General features: G+C 35.6%; 1 protein-coding gene across 1 annotated transcript in view; it reads left to right on the forward strand.

The window, feature by feature from the left end:
- The window catches only part of Acss3 (acyl-CoA synthetase short chain family member 3), a 150,525-nt gene that overhangs the window by 129,799 nt on the left and 7,617 nt on the right, over positions 1-13,109 (forward strand). Inside the window, exons 12-13 of the mRNA XM_075954457.1 lie at positions 1,603-1,684; positions 3,704-3,826. Coding sequence (XP_075810572.1) covers positions 1,603-1,684; positions 3,704-3,826 — 205 coding nt within the window. The remainder of the gene's footprint in view (positions 1-1,602; positions 1,685-3,703; positions 3,827-13,109) is intronic.

A 13,109-nucleotide genomic window follows, 5' to 3' on the forward strand; every position in this document is an offset into this window, starting at 1 on the left:
CAATGTGAATCTGCTCGCGTTTATTCTCCTTTATTTAACAGATAATCTGCTTCACCCATGATTCCCCTGGCCCTTTGTGGAATCTGATTTTCCACATAATGTCTATTTTACGTCTGTACTTTTGGCATCTCAATGATGTCCTTAACTTGATTATTGGACGTTGTTATATTAGTGTTATATTTCAGTTTCTAAAATTGACTTTTATTCCTTTTTGCACATCATTAGCATGCTGATTTAAAACAAACCGATTAAGCAAGATTATTTGCATGGCTATTTAGAAAGATCCGTGTAGTAAAGTCATTTGAAAGAGCCTAAGGGGCTTATTGCCTTGGCCTGCTGCCTTTAAACAGAATAAATGCTGAGCACTAATGGTCGGGGCTGCCACCATAGCAGTGAGTCAGCGTTCTGCAGCTTTTGCTGTGGCCTTGCATTTTGGGAGTACTAAGTGCTTTTCCATGCATTTTCTGCAATTACATAATGTCTTGAAATATTAGCATATTCCTTTTTTTAAAAAAAGATAGAAAATGGAGGGGAGAGGACCTTGGACTTCCCACAGGGCAGGGAATCGGGTCTGCTCTTCAGACTAGAGAGGGAGGGAAAATGGAGTGGGGGGAGGGGGAGAGAAGTGGGGGAAGGGGGAGAGGAGTGGGGGAAGGGGGAGAGGAGTGGGGAGAGGGGGAGGGAAATGGGAGGTGGGGAGGAGGCGGAAATCTTTTCAACAAATTAATTAATAATAATAATAATAATAATAATAATAAGACAGAAAATTAAAAGTCCTAGTATGAGCAAAGTAGAGCTAACCGTGGGGTGACTGAATGTGGTGGAAAAGGCGGAGTACCAGCAGGGATGCCCACAGAGGTAAAAACAGCTGCTCCCACTCCCATTAACATTTTCTGATACATGTGGGAATAAAATTCGGTGTCATGTATGCCTGATGTTGGGACGACCTTCTGACCCCATCACCCCCGTCTCATCAGTTTGGCACTGAAAACAGTGTATGGACCCTCTCTTTTCAAATAACACTAGTTTGATGGTATAGGGGAAAGAATGCAGTATGGGATTGGTTATATAGAAAAGAAACACAGAACCTTGTATTTTGTATGCCCCATGTTTTCATGCGTTCAGTGGAGTTATAAAATATACAGGGCTCAATGGTTGTGAAAAGAAAGAAGAGCATTCATTGGAAGGCAGCTTCAAAGAGGGAGAGGAATAAAAATGATAACGATAAGGTCATAAACTAAGTACCTAAATGAAAATATTCCATTATGCAGACAAAGGTGAAAACTAATATATTGATACTTTGCAAAAAAATATTTTTTTTACAGTAGAAGTGTTTTTCTTAAATAATTCACTTTTCCACTGATATAGTATGCTTATTAGTATTTTGATATTGTGTGAGTGCTAAAAAATAATAATAATTCTTAAATAATTGTATTATTTTATGGTACTCTACTTAATTAATCATGATCTTCCCAGCAAATTAATGGTCTGCATTTGAATGAGAAAATTTATTATTTTAGTACAATGTAAAATATTAATATCTATTATTGATTGTTTTTATTTTTATTCATAGTAACTTTATCTTTCCTGTATTTGTTTAAGGTTACCATTACCACCTGGGGCTTTTTCGGGACTCTGGAAGAATCAGGAAGCTTTCAAACATTTATACTTTGAGAAATTTCCTGTGAGAACTTTAATATACTTAAATTTTTTGTGCTTTCTATTTTGTTTGGGGGGGGGGCTGGTAATTTAAGCAACGTGCTTCTAGGATCATAGATCAAAAAGAACTCTTCAAGTTTATACAAACCAGCCTCCAGGTACAAGGATAACAGTGACCAAGTCAGAATTATCCAGACCAGTCATTTGGATAATTACTGCCATCTCTACACATAGAAAGGTTTCATTCACTTTTACTAACTATAACTATCAGAGTATTTCAAATTAAATCCAGTAATATTGGGCTCCAACAATTTTGGACATTTTACTGGACTCCTCTCTACTGACTAAGAGCAAGCACCCACTCAGAGCTGAAAAGTCATTAGGACACCCCACTAGACTTAGCTAATGAATAAAATCTAATGTATTTTCCATACCCTTATCTAGTTTGGGCAGGCTTTCTTAATCCTTTATTTTAAAATACCATTTAAAAATGAATAAATTTACACAGTAGAGACCATATCCATAAAGCCCAGTTTCTCACCCCTGTGTCCCAGGTGACAAAGCTTGGCTTCCCCGGGTGTCCATTTGTCACTCATCTATGTACTGTGCTCATGGCAATATGTTGAGACTACACAGCAGCATCCTGCCCTCACCGTCCTTATTATGTGCCAAGCTACAGCAAAAGGAATGATGAGGATTTCATAAAAGCCGTGAGTGCGAGTATTTAGCATTCTGACTTCATTGTCTGTGAGTGAAAGATGGATGCTCTACTCAACCAGACGAATGACAAGGATTAAATAGCTTTCTTTAGAAAGACATCTCAGAGACAGGTGACCTCAACAGCCAAGATTAAACTTTCTCCTGACGGAGGGTGGCAGAGATATTTGTCATTTGACTTGACTCCAGTCAGCCAATTCAGTCTATGTGATGGGCCACAGGTAATTCATCAGAGTACAGATACAATTCATTATCACCTAATGATGGCAAGCCATAGGGACATATGGTTTTAGCGTGATTGCCTTTAAGATCAGAAGTTTCCTCTGAGCCCCGGTGTATGGTTAAACTGCATGAGGTACCTTGACACTTGCCTTATTTCCGGGCCTCACCCCTTTCGTCATCCACAGGCTTAATAAAAGCATGGGCCAAACAACTTAATCCAGCTCATGCAAGTCAGAAGAGAAAAGGTTGAGCCTAGAACCAATGTAGTCTGCCCTTCCCTGTTTCTCTAAGTGGCCTCTCATAAATACTGTACGCAGGAAGAATTGCAATTCCTGAGGGTGTGTGTCTGGACCTGCCCTCTACCATACATCCCATTTTGTCAAGTTTGTTGAAGTCTGGTAAAAAAGACTTCATTTATTCATTTCAGAGAAAACCATAGGAAGTATTAGAAAGGCTAACAGATACAGAGTCATTTATTTAGATTTGTTTTAGAAATTAGGATTACATACAAGCATCAAATAAATTAGACATATTAAAGACAATAATATGTAATTTTCTTTGTACTTTTTTCTCGATTATTTTTTTCTGTTGTGATTTCTAAACAAAGGTCTATTACTGTGAAATTGGTGAAATATTTTATGTCATAATGATTATTAAATTTCACTGAGGCCTGAGTTCAGTCCTAATCAAAGTCAGTAAACAAGTGATTTTTTTCTATAATTTTTATAGAAAGTTTTTGAAATAGATACAACTTGAAATCTTTATTAAAAATTCCCTTGGTATACCAAAATGTACCAGAACTATTTAGCCATCGCTTCTCCATTACAGAAAGTATTTGGGTTCACAAATTTTATAGTTCCAAGTTCCCATACGTGACTTGAACATATATAAGGACAGTTTAAATTACTCCTGCTTGTTAACAGAGCAAAAATATCTAGTTAAAATTCAAAACCAAAAGCAATTTAACCTCAAAGCTTGAGGAAATAGCGAAGTGCTCATAATAAATCAATTTATGTCCCCTTTTATACTTTAACAAGCGTTGAAAAATGATCATGCGGTTGCCTACCACTGCACGCTAACTGAATATATGCATTCTTGCTTTCAGGGATACTATGACACCATGGATGCCGGCTACATGGATGAGGAAGGTTACCTATATGTTATGTCTCGGGTGGATGATGTAATAAATGTTGCAGGCCACAGGATTTCTGCAGGTGCTATTGAAGAGGTATTGATGAATACTGATCTTCTGTACCAAGTAGTGTCAATGAGTCGTGATGAACTGATGAAATACTGAGGTTCCGTCATCTGGAAACTGACCACACATTCATTTATGAGAAAAGCTGGGCTCTTCTCTCTCCAACCCCTACCTCTCTGGGTCTCTCTGCCTCTTCTGCTTGTGTGGATTTTCATTTTATCTGCACTTAACTCTTTCCTTCCTATATGTTTGGTGAGACGTTATAAGCATTTGTACATACTTGGTCCCTGTGGAAATGTCTGTGTACATTTGCTGCTTGCTACCAGATGCTTACCCATCATTAGCATCATGGTATAGTACTCCTTCATCATCAGGCTTGCTTTTAGTCCTCAAGTTATTTTTTTTGTTTTGCTCTCAATTCCTGGAATTTTTTTCAGTGTAATTTATACAAGCATCTGCAATTGTTTTTCTTTACTTAAACTTTTAATGAAATCAGGTAACTCTATTTCATTGTACAAACTCTGAGTTTTTATATTTATATAGATTCTTGTATACATCATCAGAAGAAAGAATATAAAGTATTTCAACATTCAATAATTCAAATGAATTATTTAATATCACCTTTATATTCTCACCCTCATAAATCTTAGCAACCCTGGATTTTTTTTTGCTACTAAGACTGCATAACACAAAATTTTATATAAGTAACATTAACACAGTATTGCAACATTTTGGGACTAGAGTCTTTATTCTAATCTAATAAATTGGTGATTTATTGGAGTTTCTTTGAACATCCATGATTTTGGCCCTTTAGCATTCTAATGTAGAATTACACTGTTAGATGCCCTGATGTGTTTATGTATCTATTCCTTCATTGGAGAAATGGGTTGTTCTAATTTTGGACAATTTTCTGAAATAGTATTTTATAGCATGCATTCAATTTCAGGTTTTTTTTTATATATAGTTACAAAACGTAGCACAGTGCTTAAAATTTTAGAAAAGTCAAAATATTTACATTTACTAGCAACTACTATTTGTAAACTACTTAAAGAATATACCCTACCTTCAATAGCCATTTCATTGCTCTAGGCTGTATACCTACAGTATATTTTCTTGGCAGTATGAGAGTATGCGTGAAACTCTTCCTTTTTCTCGCTGAATAATCTTAGCTTATCTGCCACAAATCAGCCGATGCTATTTGAGTGGTCTACTTTTAGCTCACCTGTTTCCTTAGTCCAGGATACACTTTTTTTTGTGTGTTCCCACTGACAACATTTAGCAATTATTTCTTCTTATCATTTTCAGATATTGTTACTAATCTTTAAACCATTAAAATAGATGGATAATGATACTTCATTCTGTTATATTTTTGACTGAGGTAACCATTAACAATGTTGAACGGATTTACGTGCTTATTTGTTATACATATGTATTTTTGATGGAATGTCTAAAAATATGCCTGTTTTGTTTTAAATGTCTTGATCAGTGTTTCAGTAATATTGTTTTTCCAGTATGGTTTTTTGCTTTTCCTGCTGAATAATCTTAGCTTATCTGCTACAAACCAGCCGATGCTATCTGAGCTGTCTGTATTTAGCTCAGCTGTTTCACTACTCTGCCTTTTCCCCAGGACCAGGCTGGATTGGTATTGTAGCCCTGAGGAGGATTTTTAAGGTCAAGTACTATGTTCCCTGCATTTGCTACTCTTTCTCAATATCATCTTAGCTTCTCTGGCTATTCTACTTTTATAGACATGATGAGTTTTTATGTGGCTACAATGAATCCATTCACCAATGTTGATTGCTATAGTAAAACCCATATGTATTACTTTACAGATTGCCTTGGGAAAGTTTATATCTGAATGACTTTGACCTTCTAATCCATAAGCATTGTGTCCTTCCTCATTGCTGTAGAAATTCTTTGATCTTTTTTTTCTCATAATGTATTTTGTGAACTCATTTTGGCAGGTCCATTGTCAAGCATTTAATGTTTAGCTGTTGAAGGTAGGGTATATTCTTTAAGTAGTTTACAAATACTAGTTGCTAGTAAATGTAAATATTTTGACTTTTCAAAAAATTTTAAGTATCAAGCTATTTTTGCTAACTTTCTGTAACTAATTCTAAATATTTTTTTAACCTTTAGGTATCTTGATATACTCTATGTACAAGCATACTATCTGAATGTAGTTTCTTTTCTCTTTTTTAATCTGAAGGCAATGCTTATTTTTCTGGCCTTTTTGAACTTTCTCATATGATGGAATTTCTTATGTGATACCATTGAGGGTGGCAAAAGTCAACAGGATGGATAGAAGGGTTCTAGAATTAATTATTTCCATTTCTGCAATAGATATGATGTAAATCCACAAAGTTAGGCTATGTCAAGGCAGTATTTTGGTGTTTGTTGATGTGGGAGTGTCAGATATCAATCTGTTGATTTCATTGGTTAAGGAATAAAGAAACTGCTTGGCCCTAATAGGTTAAAACCTAGGTGGGAGGAGTAAACAGAACAGAATGCTGGGAGGAAGAGGAAGTGAGCCCAGAGACGCCATGCTCCCCTCTCCCGAGCAGACGCGATAGCTCTGCTCTCTGAGGCGATGAAGCAAGCCTCCAGGTCAGACATGCTGAATCTTTCCCGGCAAGACCGGTGCTACACAGTTTATTAGAGATGGGTTGATCAGGATATCAGAATTAGCCAGTAAGGGCTAAAGCTAATGGGCCATGCAGTGTTTAAATGAATACAGTTTGTGTGTTGTTATTTTTGGTGTAAAGCTAGCCATGCGGGAGCCGGGCAGGATGAAAAGCAGGCCCGCAGCTAGCACAACAGTTTGTTTTTGCTTTTTTTTTTTTATAATGTGGAGCTTACATAGAAGAACCTGCAAACTGTCCTGAAGCCTTCCAATGTAGTGCTTTTCCTCATTTCATACCTAAAATGTGAGATTTTTGTCTCTGGCATTCACCTTCACTCTCGGCTATGCAGCAGAGAAGTTCTGAGGGGAGGGTTCGTGGTAAAATTTTCAGTTCTCAGGCCCTTCCAGTTCATTTCATGTCTTCCTACATTTGTACTTGGTCCAGCAGAACTTGTTCCAGGAAGGTGTGATTGCCTGTGTCCCCTTCTTTCCTTTCCTTTTCCCGCAGTGACTTATTCTTGGACCCTCACTCTTCAAAGTATCCAAAAATATTATTGATTTTTTTGCTTTGTCTCATGACTGGTTGCCAGGATAGAGCACTGCCTTTAAAGTGAATATGGAATCCAAATATCAAGCCTTTATTCGCTGTTGCTCACGTTTGCCTTTAACTGGTCTGTATGTGATAAACTGACATTTCGCTTGGTTGTTCTATTACCTGGGTACATTCCACAGTATCATCATGTATGATATTCACAGGGAGAGAACAGGTAAGGGTCTGTATAAATCCTGGCATGTCCTGAAGTAGAACAGGTTGACTCAGCAGAGATCCATTCTTGGTCTTCATGGGTCCTGATGGGGAAAGCAATGAACAGTGAATCTTTTTGTGTTTTTAGTGTGGAGTGGAGAGACTCCTGTTCTCCCTCCCACAGGGTATGTTGTTTCTCATGAGAAGAAAAATGTTTAGCTTACTTGATGTTCAATTGGTAGGCCAGGAACTAGTCCTGCTTTTTTTTTTTTTTTTGGAGTATTGATCTGGTGTGGGGAAGACAAGGCCGGCTTTAAGGCTCCCTCCTCTTTTCCTTCATTTGGGCCTCTGCCAAGGCTTAGTAAGTTTTTCTTGGATATTTTTCTGTATATACTTATTGAAAGTGCCACATTTGATAATATATATTTATGTGGACATATAATATTTCCATATATATGGGAAAATATATGTAAATATTCATGTATGTATATATTTGGGAAAAATAGGAAATGGAGCAAGGAGTGTAGATAAGGGTAATGGGAAGGTATAGGGATGTGAACATAAGCAAAGTATATATGATTTCTGTTGAAAATGTTCCTATATGCCTCTCTCTGCGTAAAATGAATAATGGCAATGAAAATAAAAATTAAAAATTGAAAAAAGAAAACTGATAGCTCTAAAAAACTGATAGTTACTTAATTTTGCCATTTTTACACAAGAGTCTATGACTGGTAAAGGTGTTATGAAACTTCTGATAGGTATTTTAGCTGGTAAAATGTCACTGTAATAAGTCTAATTAGAAAAGATAAAGTAGATCTAGTTATTTAATTTTTTTATTCCTATAGAACTCCAGAATAGTTCCTATACTACATGGAATAAACAAAGAAAAATTCAATGAAGGAAAAACTAAAGCTAACATGATTAACAATTCAATGTATCAGGATCAAAACATTTCAAAGTCTCATTTTTCTCCTTTTAATTGGCAGGTTTATCTTCTTTAATGGCTATGCCTGACTTCAGGTCAAAGTAAACAACTTAATTTTTCTTGTAATGATGACCTTATTTTTTTTATCTTTCTTAATGACATCTTTAGTGTCAGTCAATGTGATGTTTTTGAATAAAAAAATCATAAAATGTCCTAGAACGCGTGTCCACCATGTGCTATTATAATATCTTGTTATTAAATGACAACAATTTGTCCTAACTTGAAATGGAAATTTTTTGCTTCATATATTTCAAAGTGCTGTCAAATGCTGGTTCCGCTCGTATGAACTTTTAATTTCTTGCCTCTAGAAGATTAACGCCAAAATTCATATGCTTTTCTTGTAGCCTAGCTAATCAAACTGTGAAGGTGATGTTTGCAGAGCCCTTATCAGTCAGAGTTCTTAGTTCCCTTACTTTTAGGATGGAAATTGTCATAGTCAATTATATGGTTATGTGTTGTGTATTTTTACGCTTCCACTGACATCCTCCTCACTGTGTAACAGCAGAATTCAGGCAAGCTCAAATGAGCAGATAAAGAAGAAAAATGAAGAAAGCAGATCTGAGTTGTTGATTTTCAACAGAAATATTGTTACAGGGTCTTAGAATATTTTTTAGCCCTTGACTCTAACATATCTCTTAATATAAATAAATGATTAATTATTATTGAATATTTATGCTTAATAAGAAACTTTATTTCACATTTGGACTCTTTTCCTTTTATTTGGAAAATCTGTGTAATCATTTGCTTATTGGCATGTTCCTGTTTCTCATTAAATAGCTTAGAAAATTAATTATAACACGTGCCTTCAATTTTCTCTCTGATATTTTTACTCTCTCTTATTGATATGCCCAACCTTCTGAGCAAGGCTAGAATGTTGATACTTCTAGAAGAAGACTATGATATGTTTTAGTAAGAGGTGATTTATAATATACTCTATACCACATGACTTTTAATCCTATTTTACAATTATCTTGTTTTTATATGGCTATAATTTGTGATAACCAGAAACGTATATTTTAGTGTATTTCAAAAGAATGTAAGGTTCTGAATCTACTAAAAAATCCATTTCCATAAATGTAACAGTTAATTGTTTATTTAAGAATGATAAAAATGCTTACCTATTTCTAGTTTTACTACTTAAAACTTCTTAAATCTTTTACAGTTTATCTTTTTAAATTAAAGTATACATTGGTTCCTCTTTCCTTTTAATCTAATTAAACTTTCCCATATGTTTCTCTTCAAATCATAGCCTATTTTCATATATATGATTATCTTTCTATATATTCATGAATATATTAATATTCATATATATCTTATAGACTCTGTTTATTATTGCTTATGTATATATGATTTCAGTGCTTACCACTTGATATTGGATAATCAAAGGGCTAAATAAAATTTTAAAAGGGTATTAAATTAGTGAACATAAAAGCACCTGATAATCTATGAAAATTACTGCCAGAAATACTTTCGAATACTCTGATCTTTCTATTCTTTGTACGAGAAAATGGAGCTGTCAGATACTTTTTATAAATTTAAAAGGACATTATTTTTGCAGACCCCAGTGCATGAAATAGCCTCCTGTGCCTACTTAGCAATGAGATCTATTTTGAACTTTGATTAATCTTTGAAAGCCTCGCAAGGAGCTGGCGAGCTGAGAAACTTGGAGAAAGTTCAAAGTGTCCTCAAGAAAAATGAGACTGAAAACTTCTAGTTAGGGGTTGGGGAGACACCTCGAACAGCAACCAGCATGTTCTCTCTTCCTCAGCTCTCTCTTACTGCTGTAGACAGAGACAATGGAAAAAACACTGGACTCTCTGCCTTCAATTTTCATTTGTAGCAAAAGTTTAAGTTTGTTAATTAATCTAATAATATCCCTGGGAGTATGGGAATCTGCTCTGAAAATGCTGCCTGGTAAGTCTGGGGCAGGGTCTTTTAGATTCCTCCCAGGGAAGTCATTCTGATCAAGCACAATGTTCTCCAAGTTAGATATTTTGTTTGTTATTTTAAGGATGGTGCCAAGATAATTGGGTCTATTTCCATGCATGTACATTTCCATGGCCTCTCTAAAGACCCCTGGAAATTTCAGTAGACACAGAACGTCTGTAACCATGTGCTTGAGTACTTCAGTGGCAGAGGAGCTGAAAAAGCATGCTCCTTTTTCTGACCATGGAGACCAACAGTTCTCATGAAATGACATGGAGGATGACTGATTTGAAATATTTTTTTAAATTAAAATAATTTTTAAATATTTTGGTCAAAATTATATCATTTCCCTTTTATTCCTTCTAACTTTTCCTGTATACTTCCCTTCTTATTCCCTTCATGTCCCTCTCTTGAAGTCTCAAATTCATAGCAATCTTTTCTATGATTATTATTGTTATACACACACATGCGTGTGCACACACATATACACTTCACTACACAAATACAACCTATTGAGTCTTTAATATTGCTTATATGTAAAGTTCTAAAAAACATAACTTCAAAACTTGAGTATGTTGCCTTGGAGACTCAATAAAAGCTCATAAATTCATTAAAACATAGAAAAATGGCCATATTTGGAACAATAGCAGATATTTATCAAGACAGTCCTGTTTTAAGCTGTACTTCTGTCTTTCATCCTAATGCAAGTTTATTATGAATAGTTCATTGACATCACGTGGAGGTGATGTGCAGATAGGGCTTTCATTGTCTTCTCCATAAAATTTTGATCGGCTTCTTTTTCTCAGATATCCTCAATGTGTGTTATGATGTTGTTCATTTAAATTGTGCATTTGAAACCATCATCTACCATACAAATATTATGAGTAGAAAAACCAAGGAATCCCTCTCTCTTCCTTTACAGTGCCTATTGAATGGTTGAAAAGTGTAATATTTATTGTTATAATGAGCTTTATTTAGAGATGACATCTGTTTTGGAAAATGGCCTTGTATTCTTTTTTTTTTTTTTTTTTTTTTTGGTTTTTCGAAACAGGGTTTCTCTGTAGCTTTGGTGCCTGTCCTGGAACTAGCTCTTGTAGACCAGGCTGGCCTCGAACTCCCAGAGATCCGCCTGCCTTTGCCTCCCGAATGCTGGGATTAAAGGCGGCACCACCACCGCCCGGCTGGCCTTGTATTATTACAAACTAAAAATTTACCTGAGCAGATAAAAATGGAACACTTTGAAATTATATTCCAGGGAATTATGTGGTTTATTTATAAATTATTCTTTCAACTTTAAGACACAATTAATTTCCTAACTATTTTAAAATGTGTCATCATTAAAGAAAAAAAAAAGTGAAGCAATTAAATGTTAAATGGAAAAATGTACAGTGTGGAAGTTCTGATATTTATTTTTAGTTAGTAGTATTGCCATACTGGCTAGGCAACAAAATATCTAAATAATATTTTAAATAAAATTAATTTGAAAAGATTCCATCAGCATGTTACAAAAATAGGTTACAGATGCTTGGGGCACCAAGGGACACTTCGTTGATGACTTTAGCTAGCCAAATAAAAGAGCCATTTTCATTCATCAAAAAAAATACGCTATTTTGCCTACCAAATCCATGTGTCACTTGCTCTGAGTAAGTTATTTTATCATAACTGGCAACTGACTATAGTAACTGCCAAAAATAAAATAAAATAAAATCAGGCAGTGCGTTATCTCTGCATTTTCAACATATGGACTTTAAAAGTAAAATAGGTTATAAAAACGGAACATGTTGAGACAAGAAACTGAAGTCGTGGCAGAATATGTTGGTTTACAGACTGCCCAGTGTCTGCAGCAGAACTTTTTCGATTTTGGAGACAAAGATGGAATGAGTGTCTCAAGCACTTCTTTAGCATGCCCGACTCTCTGCATTTGGAGGAGTTAACAGCTGTTTGCACAGAAACACAACCCAGGCATTCGGAGAAGGGATACTGTAATGATTTGTATTACCATTTCCAGCTGGGGCTGTGTGAGGTCTCACATTGGATTTGTGCCAGATATCCTGTGTTTATTGAGGATCCCAAGAGTTTTAAAGAGAGAAGGCACAGTTTCAATATGGTTTCATAAAGGAAAACAATAGCAAGTAACAATGAACACTTGGTTCTTATGTGAGCACCTTCCTAATCCTGTTATGTTTTGTTTTACACACACTCCCTCCATCTTTTGGGATTTTTCTACCTTGCCAGTTGCTTCTTTTATGGGTGTCCATTAGATGTTAGCGTTCCTTATGTTCTTCTAACTTTCTTTTTTCTACTTTCTCCCTCAATAATATGATCTATGTCTACAGCTTCCATTGCTATCCTTGCATGAATGACATCTACAGGTGATATTCAGATCATGAGTCTCCTGTATTCAACTTTTCTACTTAGGAGTCTTCAGTGTATCTGAAGGGACCATCTCCGAGGCAAGACACAATGTTTTTCCTAAGTCCGACAATTTTTAGCTTTAAAAAGGAAAACCCAAGCCGGGCGGTGGTGGCGCACGCCTTTAATCCAGCACTTCGGAGGCAGAGGCAGGCGGATCTCTGTGAGTTTGAGACCAGCCTGGTCTACAAGAGCTAGTTCCAGGACAGGCTCCAAAACCACAGAGAAACCCTGTCTCGAAAAACCAAAAAAAAAAAAAAAAGGAAAACCCAATTAACAAAAACCTAAATCTCTTCCAACCAACTATTCAGGTTCAAACTTCTCAGGGTTTTTCTTATTATCTTTACATAATCTCTCTAGATTATTCACACACAGACCCAAAATATTGTCACATATTATTATCTGTTTTGCTTCTTAAGGTGATATTTTTACATCTACCACCCCAACATGAGTACACTATAAGACCCTTAGTATGTTACCCTGTCTAAACAGACACCTCCTTCCCTCAATAGTTTGCTATTTTCCATACTGATATAAAAGTCCATATTTCTCAAAATCTCTTTTTATACTTAAGTATAAAAAGTCAATCTGAAAAGGAGACAATATGGTTATAATTTGTATG

The sequence above is a fragment of the Microtus pennsylvanicus genome, chromosome 20, assembly GCF_037038515.1.
Source record: "Microtus pennsylvanicus isolate mMicPen1 chromosome 20, mMicPen1.hap1, whole genome shotgun sequence".
Classification (NCBI taxonomy): Eukaryota; Metazoa; Chordata; class Mammalia; order Rodentia; family Cricetidae; genus Microtus; species Microtus pennsylvanicus.